Source organism: Meriones unguiculatus, chromosome 10 (assembly GCF_030254825.1).
Source record: "Meriones unguiculatus strain TT.TT164.6M chromosome 10, Bangor_MerUng_6.1, whole genome shotgun sequence".
In the NCBI taxonomy this organism is placed as follows: domain Eukaryota; kingdom Metazoa; phylum Chordata; class Mammalia; order Rodentia; family Muridae; genus Meriones; species Meriones unguiculatus.
In genome coordinates this window covers 32,520,127-32,546,767 of record NC_083358.1, presented here as the reverse complement: position 1 = coordinate 32,546,767, position 26,641 = coordinate 32,520,127, and the positions used below count along the sequence as shown (strand labels likewise).

General features: G+C 41.7%; 1 protein-coding gene across 3 annotated transcripts in view; it reads right to left on the bottom strand.

Moving 5' to 3' along the window:
- Csnk2a2 (casein kinase 2 alpha 2) overlaps positions 1–24,375 on the bottom strand; it is a 39,862-nt gene extending 15,487 nt beyond the window's left edge. Inside the window, exons 1-5 of one of the 3 annotated variants that reach the window (XM_021641577.2) lie at positions 23,899–24,375; positions 23,188–23,299; positions 12,516–12,617; positions 8,961–9,011; positions 709–768 (exon numbers count right to left, since the gene is read on the bottom strand). In XM_021641577.2, the coding sequence (XP_021497252.1) occupies positions 709–768; positions 8,961–9,011; positions 12,516–12,617; positions 23,188–23,299; positions 23,899–24,002 (429 nt within the window). In that variant the 5' untranslated portion in view covers positions 24,003–24,375. The remainder of the gene's footprint in view (positions 1–708; positions 769–8,960; positions 9,012–12,515; positions 12,618–23,187; positions 23,300–23,898) is intronic. The other 2 variants (XM_060392158.1, XM_060392159.1) reach the window with 2 other exon arrangements.
- Positions 24,376–26,641: the final 2,266 nt, after the last annotated feature.

Genomic DNA, 26,641 nt, shown 5'->3' with positions numbered 1-26,641 from the left:
GAAGACAGAGCACTCATTATACATAAAACACATGAGTTCCAGGCCAGCCAGAGCTACTCTTAAAAAAAAAAATGAAAGAGAGAGAGAGAGAAAGAATGAAAAAAAAGAAAGAAAGAAAATAACCATCTTATACTCTGAAGTAAAGGGCAAGCTGTGGGACTGACTTTGGCAAACCAGCATATACCAGGTTGCAGTGTTTACACACGTTATTCGGAAGACAGGACCTCAACTATTACAGCAGGCCCAGCCTACATCACAGATACCTGAATGAGGCCAAACCAGACTATCTTGTCTCAGTCAGGCAGATCTGAATCTAAAAAAACTTACCAGGCTAACTCATGAAATAATAAGAAATAAAAAGCCATTTTTAGAAAGTCTATGTCTGAGGTTACTTATTACAGAGAAGACTAGGATTATTAACTGGCAAAGAAAAAAAAAATCCAATTGCCAACAAGAGCCACAAGAGGCTGTGGGCTTTGTATAATGGCCCTGTAACCCTCGTTTGGCCGGTTTTCTCAGTTCTGTGATGTCTCACAATAGAATTCTCACCAGAAGTTAAGTCTCACTCTCTGGGTGTTAAGAAATATTCTGCATAAATTCCCTATATTTTAAAAAACTTCTTTAAGGAAAGAGCCTGAAAAAAAAAACAAAACAAAAACAAAAACAAAACAACAACAACAAAATGCACCATCAACAAATACTACTTACTTTAAGTAGTTCATACATATAAAACCGGATATCAAAGTCAGTCAGGATCTGGTAGAGTTGCTGAAACAGATTTCAGAAAACAGAAAGTTAATTCAGTCTGGTTATATTTTGCTATTCTAAACCTTGGCCTTCCTCTGCAAATGTAGCGCTTAAGTTCCCATAGACACCCATGACTTCACTGCCTGACCTGGAATAGCAAAAATGAGGAGCCCAACACTTCCACCTAAAAAGGAAGGAGTTCTGGGAGAGGGAAACACTTCAACTGGCTCTGATCTTTGATACTTAATGTTCCAACACACTAATTAACCAAAGTCACACTGCTGCCCATGCTGTGTTAACTTCCATATTCTACTGCACATCACGATGAGCCCACTCACCACCCAGAGGATGTGGACTATTATGGAAATGAAACACTTTGTAAAAGAAACAGAAGGAAAGTGAGGCAAGACTATCCACTTGAAGATACAAGAGACTTTCCAAGAGAAATCTATGCCCTCGGTTTTCCACCAAATACTTCCAGGCTGAAAAAAGATTTCACGGGCAAAAACTGATTTTATTTTTAAAGGATTAATGGAATAGGGCACTACAAAATAAAAAGACAACAGTCAAACATGACCACAAGCCAAGGTAATTAACTCATGTAAACTTTCATTACTGATAATCCAGATATCCATCTCATGGGAGTTTGAAATTTCATGGGAGTTTCAATTTCTTGGAGCAGAGTACCAGGATAGCACCACAAACCCAGCTAGATACTATGCCCTGCCTTTGACAGTTAATCAAGTAAGTCTCTTTCCCTATCAATCTAGGTTGGTAGCACTTTCTGTAATAAAGTTAGCTGAAACGGCTTTAAGCTTTTTCTCTATTAGAAGACTCACACATGCTTCAAGGAGCACAGAATATATATAACACATTCTATGAAGAGGAAATAAAGCTGCTTGTCTGCAAAAATGACAAAGAAACTAATAAAAAGTAGTTTCCAAGAAGAGTTACAAGAAGAGGCCACACCCTCCCTTCCCCCTTTAGGGAAGAATAACTTGCCTTTCCAGCTTAGTAGGAATATGTAGCTCTATCAGCTTCAGAGAGCTGCTACTATGTTGCTAAGGGTTCAACCCCGGGCTGATGACCAGCTCTTGAAGGGCTGGGCTAGACTTAAGCAGACTCACTCACTGTTTCTGCATAACGACCAAACCCCAGACTTCTGCCTTCCTAGCCCTCTGCTTCAAAGCAGGTCTTATCTAGTATTTGGTCACAACTGTTAGCCAAAGTGTACAGGTCTAAGCTTTAGATACCAACTTGGGTGTGAGAGATCAATTATAAAGGTTGTGCTAAACTGAACCATGAGGTCAATAAATAGCCCAGAACAGAGAAAAGACCAAATTCTCAAACCCTCAAGAGTGCTAGGATTTTTATTTCCAGAAAACCAATACAGGCTATTTTATTTGAACCTTTAATCTGTAAAAGGCTTTTTCTCTGATATCATGTACTATCTATATCAATCATCGTATAAAGGGCCTAAGGCATAAAAATAAATGTCCTTGGGTTGTCAACAAATTATTTCTGACTATTTAAACCAATACCAATTTTACTGAATGTGAAATATGTAACCTGCACAACAGCACTTGGACCTATTCCATTACAATCCCAAATGGCTGGCCACCACTCACCCTGACCTCCTTTTTTCCAAGAGTTTTTGGTGGGAGAAGATTAAACTACATCTGGGCCAACTAACCTCCTGGGCTTATAACTAAGGCCTCTCCAGGGGCCAACCTGGCTGCCTTTAATAGTTGTTGCTACAATCTCCAGAGCAGGTTCTTGGAATAACCCTCTCAGAGACACCAACATGTATCTGGCCCTCCACTGTCCCTTTCCAGTGTTTCTCTCACAAACCATGCCATCTACATAGAAACAGGGGTCACTCCCTTTTGTGAACCAAAGGACATGCTTTCCCTCTAAGGCAGTGGTTCTCAACCTTCCTAGTGATGTGGCCCTTTAATATAGTTTCTCATGTTGTGGTGACCTCCAACCATAGCATTACTTCATTGCTACTTTGTAACTGTAATTTTGCTAGTTATGAGTTATAGTGTAAACACCTGACATGCAACCCCCTATGTTGCAACCCACAAGTTGAGAAAGAAATGCTGCTCTATGGTGAGAGTACAGTCAGATTCTCAGTGGCCTTAGAACTAGCAGTGATTTAGAGTTCTAGGAGTAAATCCTTACTGTTGTAAACATGAACCTTCCTCCTGCATAAAGTTCCATGTCAGTGTTGCCTGAGTACCTGTGGCTATGTACATATGATGAAGTAAACAGGTGCCCTCAAGTTGATGATAGTCACAACCATGGTGATTCAGGATCTCTGAACTTTTCCCATCTTCTCAAGTATGTCATAGATCCAATGCACAGGCATAACCCACACCCATTTTTCTCCATCCAACTCTCAAGCCAAGTCCTAATACAGCAGGACAGCGTGTCTGTCTCCTTCACACTTGCTTTTAAAATGCTTACCAGTTAGTGGAACAGAACAGAAGCTATCTTCCAAGAAGTAACAGCCCATTTGAAATTAGAAAGGGAAACTTCGTGAGAACCATACTTTCCCTCCAGCTATGCTGAGAATATTATTAACCAAGCAAGTGTACAATGTTGGCAGGAAGTAAGCTTTGCGCACATCTGAATAAAGAGACTTATCAAAAACAAACCAAGTCTATGCTTCCCGGAAGATTATGGGCTCCCAAGTAAAGGCACTTGCTGCCACTCCCAATGACCTGAGTAAGATCCCTAGGACCCACGATACAAAAAAGGACTGACTGTTACAAGTCTGATTTCCACACACACATCATGGCATATGTGTACATGTACACACACACACCACACAAAATGTACTAAAATAAAGTGAAGGCAGTAAGGAAGAAACCACTTACCCATTCCAGTTCAGCTGCAAAGCTTCAACCACACTGATGTTTCCCTAGAAATCATTTCTACTGCAGGAGTAATCTAAGGAGCCTGGTTTAGCTCTTGGGCTTTTAAAATAACCCCTAAAATGTCTGAAGAAGAGAATGAAAGACACTGCAACTTGATAACCAGGCTTGAGGTCTCCTATCCTAAGTCACAAACATCGAAGGAATGGCCACAGTGGACCTCACTTGCTCCTACTGCACACATGCTCAACTTCCAAGACACTGGGGCATACTGTATATCACAGCCAGACAGACTCCATACACGAGCCTATGCCCAATGGCTACTATTCAAGAGGACTCTGATCCAGCACACGAGCGCAGGAAGTATGAAAACACAGAGTGAGCATACACAGCTCAGGGCTTAAATGGAGGAAGACCAATAAAGAGGGAATATAAAGTAAAAGACAAGTTATAGCTGTAGCCACCAATTTAGATGCAGCTAATACGTAACCTTCAAGACATAAAGTAAAAGTTTTTCTGGAGATTTAAGGAACCAAACACATTTTTAATCTAGTATAAAAATACTACAACCTGAAAATGGCACTTACAAGTCTTACAAAGAAATGATAAACTGTTAATAACACCTAAATGTAGTCTACTTGTTTCTCTAATGAGAAACCATCCAGTCTATACGCCCCACAGGTCAGGCCAGCAGAGGGCTACTAGTCGAAAGAATCAAGGTGAATCTACCACCTTCTCAGGATGGAGCTCAATTCAGCCTTAACCAACATTCAATGTTCAAATTATGTCTTTTACTTAAAACTCATGTGCATTTTAATTTATAGTATTAAGCTGACACATATCAGCAGATACTTTTTCCTTTACACTTGTTCTGAGACATGGTCCTCCTATGCAGCTCAAGCTGACCTAGAACACTTTATGTAGCCCAGGTTGGCCTTGAACTTAAGACTTCTTCTATTTCAGTTTCCCAAACACCAGAATTACATGTGCGTGCCACCATATTCAACTCTCATTTAAGAACTTTCAAGTTGAGGAGTATACTGTTGAGTGGTCACTCTTAGGAGATGACATTGCCATTTTTAAGTTTTGTTTTTTAAAGACAACTATGTTTTCTTTTACTGTTTAGCTTTGACATATAGGAAACAGCTGGTGGTTTTAAAGGAGAACTGACCAAACTAGCTCTACCATGAGGTGAAACAACAGGGAAAAATGAGTAAGGCCACAGAGAACTAACCACCATGGTTTAAAACATGACCCACATTAGAATCACAAAGCAAACATCAACAAGTTCTCAATACTCAGCACTACACCGAGCTAGTTGGGACCAAAACTGTTTCTATGTCAGGCAATTTTCAGGTTTTAGAATATATGTATATATACAATGAAGTATCTTGGTTATTAGACCCAAGCCTAAAGATAAAATTCATTCAAGGTTTTGTTTTGGGGATATTTTCTGTTCTATTTTAAGTAGGGTTTCATATAGTCCAGGTTAATCTCAAACTCCTCATCCCTTGGCTTCTGCCTTCTTAGAGCTGTGATTAGAAGCCCTAGCCACCACCATCTAGGAAACAATCCAAAATCCAAAATCCACAGACCACAAACCTAAGTTCGTACCTTTTTTTCTTTTCTTTTCTTTTTGGGGGCAGGGTCTTACTATGTAGTCTGGAATGGCCTCAAACTCACAGATCCACCTGTATCTCCCAAGTGATGAGATTATTTTCTTCAAGATTTTAAACAATTAAAAAAAATTAGTTTAAAACCTTTCAAGGTGTGGTTCCCATTTTCTACTTTGTGGGGTGATGCTGATATTATGAAGCATTTCACTGCTTGAGATTTTTTAGACTAGGGATGCACAACCTGGAGAGATCATATTCTCTGGACACAAGTACAATAGAATTAGGAATTAACAATAATGAAAAGTCCAGTTGATCTTGAACCATATACTCACAAAAATATAGCTCTAAAAGACATTATGGTGACAACAGTTACCAAGAAAGTTCTGAAGAAACCATGATAGTAGATGAATTACACTGTAAATAACTAAACTTCTTAGATACTGTGGCTACATGGGGAAATGCTCAGGTTCCATTAACAGCACATTCAAGAACCAAGTATGACAATGTCCAACTACAAGATGACTCAGGAAAAAAAAAAAAGTTAGCACTGATAGGAAAAGACAGACGTAACAGCAAAGGCATCAAAACACTGACTGGCCCATCTAGCCAACAGGGCTAATAGGTGGCCACTGCACAGAAAGTCTGGGGGTAAAAACCTATGACCCACAAGTTCAAAATTTGCATTTTGAATTTTAAAAAAACTGTCTAATTGACTAACATTAACAAGAAAGAAGTCAGGAGGAGAGCCACCCAGATTCATATACTGCATATACACTCGCAGGACACTACAATGAGGAAAAGCTGCCCAAGCTTACTTTACAGAGGTAATAAAACCTAGGTATCAAAATGAGACATCTCTGTAATGAAAGGAAACTTAAGATCAAAGCTGATCATCGACTGGTCCCATAAAATCACTGCACAGCATGTGTACAATACACCGCTGCTTTTGTTTTGTTGTGCAGTTCTGGTGATAGAACCCAGGCCTTGTGCATGCTAGGGAAGTACTACGTGAACACCCATCACTGAACAACAATATAAGCCATGTCACTGTTGCCTCATCCTGACATTCAGCCAGGACACTCTTTTGATAGTTCCTTAAAGCCAGTTATTAATACACTTCACACTAAAAGGGAAAAGGAAAAATCAGACCTTTCCATTAAGGCAAATACAGGACAAAATAAAAATTCCTTAAGGACATAAAGACCAACAGACTGCCAATTTGTGGCCCGTCATCCTCTCTAGGAGAGCCATCATTATTCACCCTCCTAAAGCACACATGCTACCTGATAGATATTTAATGTTCTTTTAGGCTGACCAAAATAGTATGGCTCAGTGTTCAAAAGGGATTCCCAACCTTCCGCTTCACCTGAAAGTCCTCTCAAGTTACAGGCCTGATAGGGATGAACTCCAGAACTGAGAGTGAGAGTCAACAGTTTGAAGCCAGAAAACATGTTCACAGATTTAACGGACTGAGAAAGCTAGAAATTCTGCCAAATAGCACACAGCTTCCAACTAAGAAGCACAGAAAAGCCTAGAAATGGACAGACCCAGCTTTGTCTGAAAGAGACAGCTGATAACAAAGAAGCTGTGAGCTTGCACCCCCAACATCACTTAGATCTGCATGAGACCCTACAGCACTCAACTGAAGACAAGGTGTCCTCAAGACAGGAGGTGACTGCCTTTCAGCGCAGTACTCCAAAACAGTAGCAGCAACTATCAGAGAAATCAAACAAAATCGTGAAAAATAGATGAAAGGCATGGAGACAAAATGCAACCATCTCTATGAGAAAACAGATGACATTACATAAAGCATAAGAGGACACTAGTTTTAAAAATTCAGAGACTGAAATGGACTTCTAAAGTACAAAGTCTAACATTTGAATTATATTCTAGACAGTGAGAACAAGCGGTGAGAAATCAAAGAACATTGATACAATGAAAATATGGAAAGCCAGGAGCTTTCAGATAGAAAAAGGCCAGCAAGAATCCAGAACAAAAGATGAAAAGAACCCACAGGAAGGCACATGTCTGAACATTCAGAAGACTGGGAATGAAGAGAAATTCCTAAATACTTCCAGATAAAGAAAATAACAAGATGTAAGATCAAACAGGAATGGTTCCAGGGCTGACACTGGTACAAACTCTTCAAAACAGAGGAAATCATAAATTTCAATATAGAAGAAATAAGTTAAGAGGATAAAAGATGTTTTCAAATATGCAACTTTCAGAAACTACTGATTTGTACAACTGCTTTAAAAACACCCTTTAGAGAGCTTCCATGTCTTCAGAACACCTCCTTTAAGGGTTCAGACCCCAGAAAAACAGGTTTCCCATGACATTAAGAACCTCGCAGATACCACCTTTGAGAAACACAAAATGCTAAAGTCACACTGATTTTTCCTGTTAAGGGAGTTATATTACATAGAAAACTGAATATTTCATTGTAAGTCAATGTATTTTTTTTTCCTAAGTTTTCATCAGATACCTAAGAAAATTACATGTGCAAATAAAGCTCTTTCATTTTACCCGCAGCGTGGATGCCAGAATCTTCAACTGACAAGATGGTTTTATCTCTAGCTTCTAGCTCACCAACTCACAAGTGTCTGATTTCCTTGCTAGAGAGTTGTAATCACCCACAAGTATTCTCAGACCCCTAGAAACCAGTATCACTATTTTATTTTTTACATTGTTTTCCCTGTGCTCTAAATACAGGTTTTCCTTTCATCTGTCTTAACACCAAAAGCCTTATTTGTAGATTCATGTTTTTAGTTACAATAAAACATATCCATGAACCATATTTAAAGCTGCACATGGGTTTTATAATCCCAGCACTCAGGAGACTGAGGCAGAGAAGCCATGATGAATTCCAGGAAAGCCTGGGATCAAGTATCTTAAATACCAGACAATGTTTAAAACATTTTCTTAAAAGAATGCTTCAGCTGGGCACAGTGGCACACACTTGTAATCTCAGTGCTCAGTAGGCTGAGGCAGGAGGATAAAAGTCTGAGTTGGCACCTGAGTTAAATGAGACACTATTTGCAACCCCCCCCAAAAAAAAAAACAACCAAACACACGTTAGTATATACATAGCCAGACAGTGGTGGCACATGCCTTTAATCCCAGCACTTGGGAGGCAGAGGCAGGGGGGATCTCTCAAGGCCAGCCCGGTCTACAGAGCAAATTCCAGGACAGCCAGGGCTACAAAGAGAAACCTTGTCTCAGAAACAGAACAACAACAACAAAAAAAACCTCAACAGCAACAACAACAAAACCCAACCCAAACAACCAAATAAAAGACTTTAGTATACCCTGATCAATATAAACCCAGTTCAGGGTTTGACAACAGCAACTCTCAGTAGGTTTTTGGAATCAACTGCTTTGGACATGGTGTATATGAATACATGCTTAGCAGCATCAACCCAATGATTCCCTTCCCAGAAGCTCTGTATCCACTTATCTTTTCCCATCAGCAATGGCAGATCTCATGAAAACCAAAATTAATGTCCACTACAACTATGCTGTAGATAACAGGTGTTACAAATGAGGCATTAAACCTCCTGTTACAGATGAGAACCCCAACCATGGTCTGCACTATTTGGGATCCAAGCTGTCATCTGACACACCGACATCCACGACTGTTTGGATTTGGAATTCAAGCAGAACCTTAGCCACCCCTCCCACCCCCCATTAACCCCATGCCAGAAAGAAGCATACACACCTTAAAATCTGTATTATTGATATATTCAAATACCAAAGCTGGTGTCTTTGACTGAAAGAGAGAACAGTGATTCTTTTTAGATATTCAGACAGTAATAAATGCAATTTGCAACGGCCCACCCTCAAACCTCAAAGATGAAAAGGAGATTCTCTCATCAGAGACAGCCTAGGTTTTCTTGTTGTTTTTTTCTAGATTTGTTAGTGTGTGCCCATCTCCAAAGAGACCAGAAGAAGGTATTGGATCCCCTGGAGGTGGAGTAGGCAACTGTGAGCCATCTGAGTGTTGGGATCCAAGCTCAGACCCTCTGAAAAGCACCATGTACTCATATGCTGAGCAACCTCTCCAGCTCCAAAAAACTTTTTTAAAAAATATATTTATGATGTCTGGATTGCTTCAAAATAACTGGGCAAAGTAGGAGGAGGGAGGAGCCAGGGTCATAGGTTAGCATGAAGCTGATACTGCTCAAGTTTAGCCACGCTCAGAAAGCTCAGTGTACACTGTTTACTTCTGTGTATATGTAAAGTTTTTAAAAGGAAGATATTTCCCTGAATGATCCAATAGCAGCCCTGAGTAACCCATTGGTGATTTTATTAAGGTTTACACTAGCACCATCACAAGTCACCACCCGTATCAGGAGCTGCACACTTTCATCTTGGTCTAGCAAGCAAGATGCATCTGACAGTTTTTCAAATCTTCTAAGTATTTTTTTAGGCTCCTAAAAGATCATTGGGGCTCAGAGGTCTATAATCACACTTAAAAGCACTAAAGTTGAAGAATTGGTTCAGTGGGTTAAAAGAACCTGCTGTGAAAGCAAGAAGACCTGAGCCCAAATCCCCAGTACCCATGCAAAGGCTGGGCACTGTAATCACCAGTATGTGGAGACAGGAGGATCCCAAAAGCTCAATGGGTAGTCAGCTCCCCCTCTCTTCCACATATGCACAAAGTATCATTGCACACAAAACTTACAGTCACCATAGTCTTTAATGAAATAAGGGAAGTGTCCAGTCCAATACTTCCTTATAGAAATCTACAGCTTCAAACTTCAGATTTACTCAGGAGAAATAAAATCATGCTAATTGGCAGAAATGTGTCAAAATGGAGAAAAACAGGGGTTTTAAGGTTACAGAAACAAAAACCTCATCTCAAAAATTTTTACTCTTGAGAACTTTATTTCAAGGTTTTTAGGGAGTGAGCCATAGTACACACACAGGTCTTTACCTGGGCAACATAGAGACCATGAATAAATGGTTCTAACATTTTCATCAAGAACCAGACCTTTCTATAGATTCAAGTAAGCCTTATCCTCTCAAATTCAGGGATTAGGGCTTCCCTTTCCACTTCCACCAATTTAAAAAGAAAACTTATTTTTATTATTTTTAATTATGTACATATGTGTGTGTTCACTTTGTGCAGATGAGTACAGGTATCCACAGAGGCCAAGTGTCCGATTCCTCTAGAACTAGAATTACAGATGGCTCTTGGACATTGACATGGGTGCTGAGAATAAAACTCAGGTACTCTGGAAAACAACATGTGCTCTCAAGCTTTACTTTATTTATTTATTTTTGTTTAACTCATGAATTATACTCACATGTTAACAAGTTACAAGTATTAAGCCAGGTGTCAGTAAGTTCAGTTAACTGAGAGAGGGAGAGAAGGGGCAAGGGGAAAGGAAGAGAGAAAAAGGATATGTGTTGTGGGGATGAACTTACATACCATGTACTCACACTTGTCTACCTTAGGTCTAGTTCCTACTATCATCTTCTTAAGTTTTGGGGGTTTGTGCATGTGTGTGTGTGTGTATGAGAGAGAGAGAGAGAGGGATGGGGAAGGAGAGAGGACACAGAGAGAGAGATGAGGAGAGAGAGAGAAAGGGATCTCTGGTTTAGAGTGGTCTTAAATCCCCTATGTAGTTGAGAATGGCCTTGAATTTCTGACCATCCTGCTTCCATTTTCTGTGTGCTGAGATTATAGGCACACATCACCTTGCTTAGGTTATGCAGTTCTAGCCATCAAACCCAGGACACATTTAGGCTAGCAGATACACTACTAACTCAGCTATACCCCCAAATTCACATTTTCTACATATGGGGTATATATGTGTGTTCTTTAAGTGAAAAATATCCATTTTTATCTCAAACATTAAAAATATATATGTACCTATTTATGTACATATCCTTTGTACATATGTATATCTATGTACATATCCTTTTTTAAGTGGATAAACCCATTTTAACCTCAAACATTATGTAGTTCAAGGCTGGTCATCAATCTGAACTATGCAGGATAGCATATATATTTATTGACAATCAGTTATAAACTGGTATATAACAGCCCCTTCTCAGGTTTGACCAGGGTCCAAAAGAAATATCTTTTCTCATCCCATACTACTGTGCATTGGGCAAATTACTTAACCTTTGTAGATTTTTGTTTTCTTACAGTACAATGTTGACAACAGCAGTACTGGTCCCCTGGATCACCATGGGGATTAAATGGTGGGATGCAGCTAAGCATTCAGCCCAATGCCTGGCCTACAGCAGGCACTCAGGCTAGCCAGTACAGTGTAAGGATATCCTCAGCATACAGAAGCAAAGACTTGCTTCTTAGATAAGCTTATGTGAAACTCTCATAGACAACAGAGAAATAATCAGGTGGAGCAGGTGGATAACAGCCACAGGACAGAAGTGGCACCACGATAGGTTTTGCAAGGATCAATGCTTAGGCAATCAAATACTGCTGTTTTTCCTTAGGGGAAGGAACAAAAGTGAACAGCACCCTAGAATAGGTCAAAATTAAGCATATTATTTTATGATTTTTAAAAAGATTTTATTATTGTGTATATGTATGTACATGTGTGTATGTTGGCACATGTACCATGGCACACATATGGAAGTCAGAGGAAAACTTTGTGGAATAGGTCCTCTCTAGCCTGAAATGGTTTCCAGGGATCAAACTCTAGTCACCAGGCCTGTGTGGCAAATGCCTTATCTACGGAGCCACCTTGCCCCAAATTTAGTAATTTAGTTCTAAAAGTAGTATATGTTTAGTTGTTGATATACATCATGAGGCGCCCTGTGGTGGATGGAGAACTAAAGACTAGCATAGGAAACAGCAAGGCTTCTTTCTCAAAGGATTGGTGATCTGGTTCTCTACAGTAGACTTAACTTAGTTCTCTACAGTAGACTCAACACAGAGATTCCCAGTATCCAGCTTACTAGGGTGAGGTAAGATAATGTAAACTAGTAGTGAGAAGATTTCAAAAACAGAACAAAAGCAGAGCTTCATGGGCTATCTAGCAAACTTCTGTGGGCTAAATCAAAGACACTGGTAATAACACTTAACAAATTTGGGGCAGGGTTGGTCTCTGAACATATTTAGATTCCATTTAGTAGTGGTGGCTGGCTCATCATTGGGCCGCAACTGCTCTGTTTTTTAAACCCATTTAGTAGTAAATAACAGTGTCATCAGCCCATTATACAGCACCACACAGGCCCTGGGTGTTAACAACAGCCTACCCCGATCCACTAGCACACTCCCCAGCCACCAGGCACCTACCACAGGGTCCTTTACAGTGTCAATCAGCTTAATGATATTTGTTCCACCACGAAGGTTCTCCAGAATCTTAACCTCTCGTTTTATCTTCTTTTTCTTCACTGGCTTAAATACACAAGAGTAATCAGAAGTGAGACTCCTTTTGAAGTTAACATAATAAATACAATTTTAAATAATGTTAAGGCAACAGCATGGATCATTTTGCTGTGCACTGTGTTGTGTTAAGGAATACACTTAAATTAGAAGACAAAAAGTGAGCTTACCAATAGTAATCTTTTAGGTTAAACATTTTATAGTTTCTAGCTTATGCGGCAATATCTTTTAAGTAGTTACAATCAGGGCATTGAGCAAACTTGAATATCCATGTAGTATTTTAAAAACAAGTGCATGCTTACTGGATTACTGCCAAATGTGTTACAGCTCTGAACAGGTGTAGATCATGGACAAATGGAAAAAACTGAAACAAAGTGGCCAGACACCCACTCTTTCAATGATTTACATGTAATTGTGTTTCAGGGGCAAAAACTAGTTCACTGACATCACGTTACAAACTTGTTTCCAAGCTCTTGGTTCCCATTTCCTGTTGCCACTAACACTTCCTTAAGATTTAGAATCACATCAGTTCAGAGCCAGTAATTCTCCCAACAGATCTCATTCCTAGAGAGAGAAAGCTGTTGGATCAGCAAATAGAAAGCTGATCTCATCCAGCAGTGACTACTGACTGCTAAGCCACCAACCTACACGACAGAAAATTAAAGGCCTTCTTGGAAACACTCCCATTATGTGCATCATTTCCTGTCTGAAGTCAACAAATAAAAGCAGTTCTGAAAAGGCAAGTGTGTCATAATCGATGATTTATAAGTCACTCAGGACAGTGACAGAGACAATGGCGGTCATGCAGCACATGCTAACTCTCTGACCTTCACCTACTGACTTAGGAGGAAGGCCATTTACCCTGACAAAGCCTCTACGTAGGAGGGTCAGCAGTAGAGGTGCTGTTCACCCAAAGTCACAGCTAACAAGGGCAGAAGCAGGAGTCAGGCCTAGCAACCCGACTGCCTAGCAGCACCCTCTTCACCTCTGGGTTTTTCTCCCAAGTGTGACACGGGAGAAACTGAGCTAAGGAAAAGGACTACTCTATTGTTAAAGCACTGTTATTGTAACAACAAGGTAAGAGAGGCCCATGGACTTACCATAAAATGATAAAACAAGATCTAAAAAACCTTAGGTTGGGTGGGTGGTGAGATAGTCCAATAAGTAAGAGTGCTTGCTGTCAAGCCTGATGACCTGAATTCAATCCCTGGATCCCACAAGGTTGGAGAGACCCACTCTCAACTATTTGTCCTCTGACTTTTGCATGGTGTGTGTTCTCCCTCTGTTCAATATATACGATATATGTGCACCCACATACACATACATAGATTTTATATACACACACACACACACACACACACAATGTTTTTAAAGCTCAGAGATGATAATCTCTTGGTTCCTGAAACATACCTCTGAGGAAGAGCAGGGAAGGTGGACTGGCTGGAGAAATGGCTCAGTAGACAAGAGCTGTGTAAGCATAAGGGCCTATGTTCAGATCCCCTACATAAAAAAGCCAGGCATGACTGTAACTTGTTAGTTGGTCAGCCTAGCATAATAAACAGTGAGTTCTAGGTTCAATGAGAGGGTCTGTCTTAAGAGAGTTAAGGAGAACGATAGACCAGAGCTTCAACATTGTCCTCTCACCTCCTCCAGGATACACAACACAACACATATAAGGCAGGAGGAGAAAGACTGGAAGCAGAGCACAGCACCACCTCCAACAGTGCCCACCTGGGCCACATTCGTAGCTCTGTACTTGCAGAGCAGCTGCCGCAATACTTCTCCACTCTGCCAGAGTTCCCAGTAGAGATATGGCTACAGTGCTCTTTGCCATCTCTTCTAGGAACCTTACCTTCCTTGTCCCTGTAATTACAGACCTCAATGTATGGGGGAAATCAAGTGCCACACAACCCAAATAAAAACAGCCAGGAAAGGACACATAAATGACAAGTTTTGTCTAAGTCTAAAAAATGCCACCATTGTGAAAGATATGGAGCAACTAGTTCAGATTCAAAGAGAAAACAGCTGAACGTAACACACAAGCTGAAATTTTTCTTTATAGTAAAGGAAACTAGCAAATGTGAATTAAAAATCACAGCCTAGGTACCAGCACTGGATTAATGCTGAGTCTCATTTTTGAACAAGATACTACAGAACCATGTGAGAAATACTGTTTTAAAGAAAATACTAAAGTACTAAGGGATGACTGCTTTACTGTCAGACATGTCAGAAAAAAATATGTTAAGTATACTCTATTCATGTATACACATCTGAAAACATACACTATTTACGTAAGTGTGACATATATACATACATATATCCATATATGTATAGATGTGTGTGGTATATTTATGTGAGAAAAACTGAGAGTAGAATAAAACTATGAATATTTGAAAAATGTAGTGAAAGATATTTAGAGTTCTTTTTGTTGTTCTTAATTTATATATTTTTGAGACAGTCTCTTTATATAGCCCTGGCTATCCTGGAATTCACTATGTACATCAGGATGGCCCCCCAAACTACAGAGCCCTACCTGCTTCTGCTCCTCAGTGTTGGGATTAAGGCTATGTGGTGATTCTTATCACTCTTTTGTAATTCTGAAATTATGTTAAAAAACAAAAGCTGGCTATCTCTCCATCTCAACTCAGGTAATGCCACTCCTGTTTAAAAAAAAAAAGCCTGCAGCCAGAACCTGTTCAAAGCAAGCTCTTCTGCGCCAACAACACCCCTCATAGGGACAGCCAGTCCACAACATGCTTTTTATGCCACTGCCACTTTCTCCAGCCTTGCGTTGCTCCTCAGCTCCCCAGCAACAAAGGAGTGCAGCTCGTGAAACCCAGAAAGACTGACCAGTTCTTCACTGTGTCTAAAGGGACGTTATGGTGTAGCTGAAGTACATTCTGATGCCCCAAACTACCCAGGCATTGACTGCTGGGCAACTCTGAAATGGCCCAGTGGAGCCCATAGCAGTTGGAGTTCTCAGACGCTGCCAAATACCAAGAAGGCTCTAAAGAGAAAGTGACACACAGGCCAAGACACACCTCTCCAAAGCAAAAGCGCCAGGCAGTAAGTAGCTCCATCAGCCCCCATATGCTGCTCTGAGTCTGAGAAAGAGTCCAGAAGCTAACTAATAAAGAGCTTGGTGAGTAAAACAGAGCCTTTGGTTCTACAAATGGATCCAGTGAAGACAACAGTACTGTTTAGGGAGCTTCACCAACACCTTTAAGAGCTTCACAAGTTTTATAGAAATACAGATGCTCTCTCTTGTACAGAGTGCATTCCCACTGGCCACCAGTTACACAGCATGCAGAAATCACCGAGCATGCTATCAGGGCTCTCACACATTTACCTAATTCAGATGACATCTGTTTCAAAGACTCAAATAGCACTGACTTAGCTGTTTTCCAAACTGAATTTTTTTAAATTTTTAATTTTTTAAAAAAAATTTAAAGTAGATAAAGCAGAAAAAAAAAATAATAATTTAACTTGCCATCTTCCTGCCAAAGCCCCTAGAACACTGAGATTACAGATATGTACCATCACATATGTTGAGAAAATACTTAAAGGAAAGAAAACATTAAGTTTTAACTACAAAAACTTGTTTTAAGATTTATAATGTTTTAGATGTACCCTCAGAAAATGAAGAGGGCAAAGTATTCAGACAGTTTCTCACATGTGCAGGGCAGTGCTGGCCATCTGGAAGACCCTTGTTTAAAGTGGCCCTAGGGTAAAGTATGTCATTCCTACTTACCCAGATCTAAAACAAAACAAAACAAAACAAAACGAAACAAAACACCCAAAATATAGGCTTGTGACGCACCGCAGAAAAGAAGTTGACAAAACCCATCACGTTCCTAATTAGCTCAGAGCTTTACTCCTTCAGAGGCAGTGCTGTGGATTTCAATGACAGTATTAATTGCAATTCAGCTTGTCAACTTCTGCTTATCAACAGCATAGGAATCAGGACCTTAATCCATTCCAGACAGTACCAAAGGCAAAGCCCTTTTAAAATTTCTTTCCAAGTTAAACTAGATTGATAAACTTAGTAGTAATGCCACAAATTTCTAAACTGTCATCCCACTGTATCAAACCAATGACTGCTAAACTAATGTGTTAACCCATCATTTGCAATGAGGAATTATGGTCAACAAAGGGTGCCAGGAAGGAAGAATGATGAAGGAGGGGGAAAAAGTTTAGCCAGGCTGACACTTATTTCCTTACATCTTTGAAAACTACTGCATTTGACCTATATAAAAATATTAGCCAAACAACGTTATCCACAGCAACTTTTCCTCTAATCTTTCAAGTCTTATCATTCTAATTACACTATCAATTCCTTGAGGAATCATTCTCACAACTAGAGAAGAAAAAATAATGCAAAAACGCAAAGCAAAAAACCCCAATGACAACAAGATACCATTAAGAAAACTAATTAAAAATAAAATAAAAAGATTAGCTAGTGTGATGGTACATGCCTGTAATCCAGACAGCTAAAAGGCCGGTGCAAGGCAAATTTTAAGTGCAAAGCCAGCCTGGGCTAGTTGGTGACACCTTATCTCAAAAAAGAAAACAACAGAACATACTGATGAAGACAAAGAACCCTCACATACTGCTGTTGGCATTATAAAACGGATCAGCTACAAGTTCCTCAAAATGAGAAACAGAGTCAGCTATGGTGACATAGGAACCCAGGAGGCTGAGGCAGAAGAGTCATTAGTTTGAGGCCAGCCTGGGCAACTTATAGAGATTCCATCTATATATAAATAAGGAGATAAATTACCATTAAATCACCAAATGGAATGCTGAATATATGCACAAAAGCAGCAAGGCATAGGCTCCAAGACGCATTTGCACGCTTTGCTCAAAGCAGCTCTGGTCACAACAGTGAACACATGGAAGAAGCTTAGTTCTGGCCATGGACGAATGGGTAGATAAAGCCTATTACTTATTCTCTAAAAGGAAGAAAATTATTATTATTTTTTGTTTTGTTTTCTTTGAAACAAGGTTTTATACTGAAGCCTAGGTTTGCCTTGAACTTAAGGTAATCTCCCATCTCAGCTTCCCAAGTACTGGGATTACAGGCATGCCTAGCAAAATATAAACTATCATGTATAAATACATTTGTAGACAGCATGTTAAGTCAAATAAGCCAGCCCTAAAACAGGCTTTATGATTTCACTTATGAGATACCCGAGTAGTCCAAATAACAAATGGTGGTTGCTAAGAGCTGGGAAGATAGGGGATTGGGAAACAATCGTTTAATGGGTATAGTTTTAGTTTTACAAGATAAAAAGAGCAACGTAGATAGATGGTTGTCCTAACAGCATTTATGAATGCATTTAATGCCACAAACCGCATGCTTAAAAATGGCTATGATGGTAAGTTTTACGATATACGCATGATACAAAATAAAAGGGTGTGTGTGCAAAACTTAGAGCCTTTTAACCTCACTATAATGTTACAACCCCTCTAACCATTGGCTCATATTACTCTCTCAGCACCAAGCTTATTAATAAGCACATTTAATCTTCTGAGGTGAAATAATTCTCTTCTTAAAGTTTACCCAAACCACAGAATGTCATAGAGCTAAGTATCAGATATGACCTCTAAATTCAGTCTACTCTTTAGGCATACTCTGGAAAGAAACACTATGGAGTATGACAATAATATCAGCTACATACCCTTTTATCTTTATTTCAGATAATCCTATTTTACAGATGATGAAAAAAAAAAAAAAAAAAAAAAAAGAGCCAAAGGTCATAAATGAACAATCTGGAACTCAAGTCTTTTGTCCTCTTTTTCACATGGCTAACAACCACATAGATTACGAAGTGTAAGTCCAGAAATTAGGTTGCAAATGCCACGTGGAACATGTTAGTGGCAGTTTCGAGCCTCGAGCCATACATAAGGATGGGTACTCACTATCACTGTATACTTTTAATACACAGTTCACACTCAGATTATCTCATATATTAAATGGGCTAAACTATATACCCCCAAATCTGGCAAATAATTATGAGAAAAAGGTCTAAAGCAGTGGAGAGCAACCTGTGGGTCAAATGATCCTTTCACAGGGGTCACCTAAGACCATTGCAAAACACAGATATTTACATTATGATTTATAATTGTAGCAAAATGACAGTTATGAAGTAGCAACAAAAATAATTTTATGGCTGGAGGTTATCACAACATGAGGAACTGCATTAAAGGGTCTCAGCATTAGGAAGGTTGAGAACCACTGACCTAAAGTAACTGGTAAGAGGGCAGTAAGGTATCTCAGCAGGCAGAAGCACTGGCTGTTAAGCCCAGCCCCTTGAGTTCAACCCTGGGCCCACAGTATGGAAGGAGAGATCCACACCAGCAAGCCATCCTTGGACTCCATACATGAACCACGTCTCCTCACACAGGAACAAACACACACGTGATTTTTAAAACAACACATGAACCGTATCTCCACACACAAACAAACAAATAAATGTGATTTTTGAAAGTAAAGACCAAGCTGGGTGCGGTGGTACATGCCTGTAATCACAGCACACAGAAAAGCTGGGGAAGGCGAATCTGTAAGTTCAAGGCCAGCCTGGTTTACAGAGTGAGTCTAGGACAGCCAAAGCTACAGAGAAGCCCTGTCATTTTGAAGATTTTAGAATACAACTTTCTTTTATACTTAAAACAAAACAAAACAAAACAAAAATCTGTGTAGCTTAAAAAAAATTATGAAGTACTCAGGGAGGCAGAGGTAGGCAGACTGCTGTGAGTTCAAAGCCAGCCTGGTCTACAAAGCAAGTCCAGGACAGCCAAGGCTACCCTATCTCCAAAAAACAGAAGTAAAAACTAGACACAACAAAAGTATAGGCAAAAACACTGTCCCGGCTTCAAAACAAGAAAGCAAAGCAAGCAGCAAGGCTGTACTTGTAAGCATGCTCCTGTGGCACTAACACAAACTCAGTCTCCATCTAGTTCAATCCAAGCCATTCCCTTCAGAAGAGTATCTCAAACATCAGAAATTATTTCCTTTTACATCCAGTGAGTGCCCTTCCACTCTTTCATGACAATGTAGTATGACCTAGAAGTCAACTAGCCAACACTCCTCAATCTCCTCTGACACAGATTCCTATTCACAGTGCCTGCACTCACTATGTGACCTTAAAGAAATCACTTTCTTTCTCTAGGGGCTGCTTCTAATGGATTCTAAGTAAGTACATTTTATAATTCTGCCTACCACAGGTCAGCCATACTCTACACTTATGTCCCTACAATGTCAGTTTTACAAACAGCTCTGGCCAGTTTACACAGAATTTCTAACAATTTTTAATGTTCCTAATATTCCAACACTTTTAATAACTACTCATATATCATGAAACATTTGCTAAAACTAGAATTCACAAAAAGTGAAACTGCCACTAACATGCTTCTTTAGGAAGATGCATTGGTATATAGGCCTAAATGGAGGGTAAGAGACCTACCCTCAGACAAAGGAGGCCTACAGGAGGAGGCATTTCATCACATGAAGACACCACCATCTGGATACAACTAAAGCCACCAGGCCACCACTATATCACTAACAAAAAGCTGTAACTAATACCAACCTTCCTTTTAAGAATCTAAAATTTTAATATTCTATTTTGTTTGGAGGTGGGAGAAGGGTGGCAAGGACTGGATCCAGTACCTCAAGCTTGCCAGGCTAGTGCTCTATCACAGAGCACCCACCCAAGTCCTACCAATACTCAAAACAAACAAACAAAGCAAGAACCTATGAATATGCTAAACACGTCTGACAAATTCTAATACCATCATTGCCTTAATCAAGAATTAGTTTTGAGGGAGGGGCAGTGGGCAGCCAAGCTGTTTACAATACAAAGTAACACTGTTAACAGGAAGCCTTATATGAGAATTTCTAAGCCACTGAAGTACTGGTTCAAAACACTTTGGTTGTTTTGTAAAAAAAAAAAAAAAAAAAAATTAGTGTTGCTCTCAGGAAACAACAGTTTAATTGAAAGCTCTCAAGGCCCACCAACGCTTTTATTTTACTCTGTATACACCTTTGTAAGCGCTACAAAAGAACTGAACAATTGACTGTTTACAATCAAGATGAAACTTCTGTCACTAAAGAAGCCTTCTGCCTTGTTGCATAAACTTTTTAAGAAAATCATTTCCCCCTTCTCCTTAATAGCCCCTTCCCAAGAAGGAATAAAAGATGACTTCATTCACTTTCTCACACAGACACATTAAATAAATCTTCAGTGAGAGTATTACCTTATAAAAACCATAAAACTTTCACTAGCAGCTTTATAAATTTGTAAAGCCAATAGCCTCAATGTACCTTAACCAGTAACGTACTTAGAACTCTTACATGCAAGTTAAATAACCCTCCATGATCATTCTGCATCCAACTGTTGTGACAAAATGACAAAGACTGACACGAAGTGTTACTGAGTGTATGTGCCTTGTATCTCAGTCACCTCATGTACACTAAGTTCCTTCCTGTAGACTAAATAGAGCAGGCTTATGTGAAAAGTGGACCTTTCCTACTCTGCCCTATACTGCTGAGGACTTAATTTCCATGACCAAATATCACAACAGTCGGTATTATTCATAACTTCAACTTATTTGAGTAATAAGCATAACTCTGAATAAAGACCCTGTTCTTTTTGAAAAATAATACTTCGAACCCATTATAAAAACAAAACCACAATATTAGTGGTGTCTTACTCTATCCTTCAAATAAGAATAAAACCTACACAGAATTGCCACAGGGCTTTGCCAAAGGAATATAAGGTTATTCAGGCTGCCCTGAGAAAAACCAAACACCTCAGGAACTAGGGCATCAAAAGGGTCCCCCAAATCTCATGCTTAAACCCTAAAACTTGTTCAATGGTAAGATCCTACAACCCAATTCTGAAATGAACAGTCAGAGGCATGAAGAAATAGAAAAGAAGCATTCTGGTGAAGGGCCATTTCAACATAGCAATGTCAGGTACATTTCTTTGTGCCTCCTGCCATTTGTAAAAATAACCTGAAGCAGCTGGACATGATAAATATATGGGAAGACTCTTTAGAGCAGAAGAAAACTATCAACCAACTAACCTCTGAAGTTCTTCACAAGAACAATCAAAAATCAGTAATATGCTTCCCTAAACACACACATTGGGATTCACATACATGCCTGAGTGTGGTTCCCTTCAAAACACACCACAGAAAACTGTATGTATTCTAAAAATGCTGTTGCACAGCATTTACACATTTCCCTGGGAATGTGTAATTCAATCCTCCAACTGTACAGCAATGGAACGTGGATATTCCTAACATTTGTTTTGCTTACTCCTTACAGTTATGTTTGTGTATATAATGAAACTGTATGGTTTTCTCCAACAAGATCCTTGAAGGAAGCACTTCTCTGCTTAAAACACACCCCTTCCGTAACTACAGACCTTCTGTACAACTCATATTTAGTGGGGCTAAACTCCCTACTTTTGTCATCCTCATTTCTCAACCCAGTGTCCTGGGCAGCAGAGATAGCATCGCCTGCCTCTACAGCAATTCTGCTCCTTTATCACTAGGCTAGGATGGTAAAGAGCAATAGTAGCAGCGATTTACAAAATATAAAATCTAAACTACTCTACTGCCCCAAGGCACAAGCTTTTCAACCCCACATTTTTGTTCACAGAACCTCCTCTGGGCCACTGTGAAAATCAAGTTCGTGGGAAGCACTACCACTCCCCAGCATTCTCAGTCTTTCACTTTTGACACACATACTTGTTAAACGAACTGACAGCACAAAGAACTGCCCAGGTCCTATGATGACATGCACACTCATTAAATAATCTGACAACCATGAAGAACTGCTCAGATCCTAAGGATCACTTTCGCATACAACCTATAAAACGTTACTTAATCTTCAATCACTTGTACAGAAACTTGGCCAACTCTTTATGCTCATTAAGATCATGTCTTCATTTGAGTGATAACAAAAACCCTATCATTATGAAAGTGAGACAGCTAGTCCTGCCACTGAGACAGTTTTGTTTCAGTTACTATTTCAGTGGCTAGAATGTACTCTTCTTTTGCCCCAAATCTCTTTTAGCAGCTTGCTATATCCAGCTCACCTGAAACTTTACTGCTCAACGAAATGGGAGTATCAGCTAGGAAAGCTCCCTTGTATTTTTGGCTTTAAACTTATCTCGGAAAAGACTCCAGTTCTGTTTTGTTTTTTGAACAACTTTCTGAAGTAATTTGGAGCAGAGAGTTGACAAGTACAATAATAAAGGAGCCCTATACTGATTCTCGATGCAAAGGCTTTTCTTTCTTGTGAATGCCTATTTATTCTGCATCATATACAGCCCTTCTCACAAGTTTTGTTTGAGAAACCCAGAGTATTACACTTTAAATGTTCCTAACCTACCAAACTCAAGAGTTGATACCAGTTTGCACATTTTCTCAAAAGTTCACAAGAAAATGTGGTAGGAGTGCTACAGGAGCATCCTCCAGGGGATACATAAGAGCTTGAATGGCTTATTGTAGAATAGCTGGTCCTTTTGCCCTGTGGGGGAAAATATTAATATGCCAGTCATAGGACACTCACCTTGAGAATTTTTACAACCACCCTCTCATTGTTGGTGATGTTAATGGCCTCAAATACTTCACTATACTTGCCCCGACCAAGTTTTCGAACGAGTTGGTAATCATCTTGATTACTGTGGAAGGCAAGAGACACACATAAATGCCAGGATTTGAGATTAAGCAAGCCTATGTCCACTATACATTGTGTCCCCACCTCACACCTAAAAAAAAAAAAAGGGATACAGAGGCTTAGCTTCCTTCAATCTGCAGAGCTCCTAACTGACTCCTAACCTGAGGAGAAGGGGCAGCTAAGGGGCCTTATGGGCCACATTAAGGGGACTGGGCTAAGCACCCCATTGTCCCCGGCTCCACAGCACCTACCTCCCATTTCACACCCTCCAAGGAGCCAATGCCTGCTTTAGAGAATCTGTCCATGTCCAAAACGTTCCTCCCACCCAGCCTCATTTCAGAGAAGTAAAAGGTAGAGATTTTAACAGCTCAAGAAGCCAGCCAAGGTTCCCATCCCACAGGAATCCTAAAGTGCGAGGAGGAAGGGCCGTCCCAACCCCTGACCCCACGATTCTCCCCACCGGCTGCTGAGCCGGGGGCTGGGCCCGGGCGGGCAGGAGAGGCCGGGGACACGTGCGGCCGGGGCCGGGCCTCCCTGCCAGCCCCGAGGCCGAGCGGCCGGCCGGGTGCGGTTCGCGCGGGGGGCGGCCGGCGGCAGCTTTACCCCCAGCTCGGGACGTGGGCTTCGTAGTCCCAGTACTCGCGGCTCCTCAGGCTGTTCACCTCGGCGTAGACCCGGGCCCGACTGCCCGCGGCCGGGCCGGGCATGGCGGGCGGGACCGGGGGGCGCCGCGGGGCGCCGAGGGCGGCGGCGGCGGCGCGGCGCGGGGCGCGGGGCGGCAGGCGCGAGAGGCGGCAGGCCGCGGGCCGCCCGAGCAGGAGGAGGAGCGCGGCGGCGGCGGGCGTCCGCGCCAGGCCGGGCCCGCGGGGGCGGGCGGGCGGACGCTCGGGCCGGGGGCGCGGGGGGCGCCGGCCGAGCCGGCCCGGGGCCTTCGGCGACCGGCGAGACGGCGGGGCTCGTGCTCCGCGGCGGCCTCCGCTCGGCTCGCGGCCCCCAGAGGCGGCGGCGGCGGCAGCGGCAGCGACAGCCACCGGCCGGGAGAGGGGCAGCGGCGGCGGCGGCGGCGACGAAGAGGGAGGAGGAGGAGGCGGAGGAAACCCGGAAAAGGGGCCGCACTCGCCAGGAGCGGCCGCAGCCCAGCCCAGGCCCGCTCCAGCCAACAGCGCCCCCTGCAGCGCGGGGGGACTGCGGCCGGCGCCCGCCCCCTCAGCGACCTCGCCACCCGCCAAGCGCTGTAGCCGTCCGCCAGCCCACCTGCAGGCCACCGCCCAGGAGCCTTCGTCCTGGGCTCCCGCCGCTTTCAGCACAGCCCCCTAGTCCACCCACCACGACCTCCCATACTGGCCCCGGGCTGACCTTCCTGTCACCTAGCTGTTTCCCCTTCTCTTTGGTGACTTGCCCAAGAAACCCTCACTCTTTCTCTTCGACTTCTGGACCCCGCCCTGCCATCCACAGTCCTCTTCAGCCCCAAGACTTCTCATTCTCTCCGTGGAGGACCAGCCTAGTCCTAGACCTACCCTTTCTTCCCAGTTCCCCTCCAGGTCCCTCCCTGAGAGCCCACTGAGTCATCTTGTGGGCCACTTGGTTAAACTAGAGTCCGCCAGATGGTTTCCCGGTAAAGTTACTATTTTCTCCTTTTGTATTGAACCGGTAATTTGTGGGAGACACTTTGAGACTGTAAATATCTATTTTTTTGTTTAAGAGGAGGAAGAGCTGGGGAGTGAGGAGTCCTGCCTGGAAGGAGAAGCTAGGGGTTGGGTATGGCTGGCTAGGTGGGCACCCGAGTCTCCAATACTCTTTTCTCTTTGATCCCCAGGGGTTCCTGGCCATCTTGCTTTCCTGTCTATCAACAAGAATCTCCTCTCCCAGCCCCTAGGTTCGAGTCCCAGTTCTGCAGCTTACAAGTGATATAGGTTTGAGCCAATGGCTCAACATCTCTGAATTATTGTGCTCAGATTTTGTAGCATAAACCTGTTTCACAGAGCCTTGCAGTGACTTAAACTATGCAAAACAATTTGGACTGTTCAATGTTAAGACTCTCCGTGCTCATGCAGTTATTAAACTCTACCTCCTTTCCTTCCCTGAGACCTGCACATGTCTGTCTTTCAGTTCCTTCTTTCCTCTAAGCTTGGCCAGTGGGTACCTCTGCCTTCCCACAAATGACCTGGCTTTCCTTTTCAAGTCTCCCCTTAACGACCACTTTCTCTGAAGTCGATACTTCACTCAGTGACGTGTCCATGTCCTTCATAAAACTGCAGCTTGACATGAGTGCTCTCCTGGTTCACCATCTGTCCCCATCCTGTAAAAACAACGTGAAAGCATGGTGGGGGGGCTGGGCGCCCACCACCAGGTCTCGTAGTGTCTGCCATAGCTGTAGGCCTTCAGTGGAATCCACACAGATCCCACTCCGGTTACAAAAGGGGACCCTGAAGGTCACATTACCCACGGGGCCAACTGGCCCCCTGCTTGAGGCACTGAGAAAGGATACATCACTCATAATTACTCCTGTCAAAAAGGCTCACCCAGCATCCAACCAGATAAAGCCAAACTGAGGGGTTAGTTAGCAAAAAAAAAAAAAGTGTCATAGCATAATGAAAACTTGGGGTGCTGCTCTAGATTAAAGGAGGCTGAGGGCCACCCCTGAGGCTGCACACTGTAATCCTTCCTAAGGGGTAGACTGTGGGTTCAAAGACAGCCTGGGCTACATACTAAGATCTTGTTTGGTTTTTTTTTTTCGGATACAGCCAGGTGCACTGGTCACATTTCTGTAACCTCTGTACTTGAGAGGTTAAGGCAGGCAGATCAGCATGGATTTGGATCTGGTCTATGGAGTTTGACCTGTCCAAGGGCAAAAATAACACAAACCACACACATTTTATTGCTCAAAAGCCTTGAGAGACACAGCATTTCTACTACCCTCATCACTCAGAATTAGCAATAAAAGAACATCCAAAATAAATGGATCAAGTCAGGTACAGGTACAGGTACAGGAGTGCATGACTGTTATCCTAGCACTTGGAGGCTAAGGCAAGAGCAGAGCTTAGGTTCTGTAATGTGTCCAGGCCAGCGTGGGTCAAATAGACCCTATTTCAAAAACAAAAGAGGACAGAAAAAAAAGCAGGAAGTGTGTGTGCATGCGTGTGTGTGTGTGTGTGTGTGTGTGTGTGCGTGACAGAGGGCTAAGAATACAGAAAACAGGACTCTCACTGGGGTAATTTTAATATGGAAGTATATTGCATAATACTAATATTTTAATGTTAAATTGGAAAGTATAAGCTTCATATTGGGGTTAAATAAGAAAAGCCCTTTGATTTTAAGAATTTCAAGTGTTAAGGAATGAACTGAG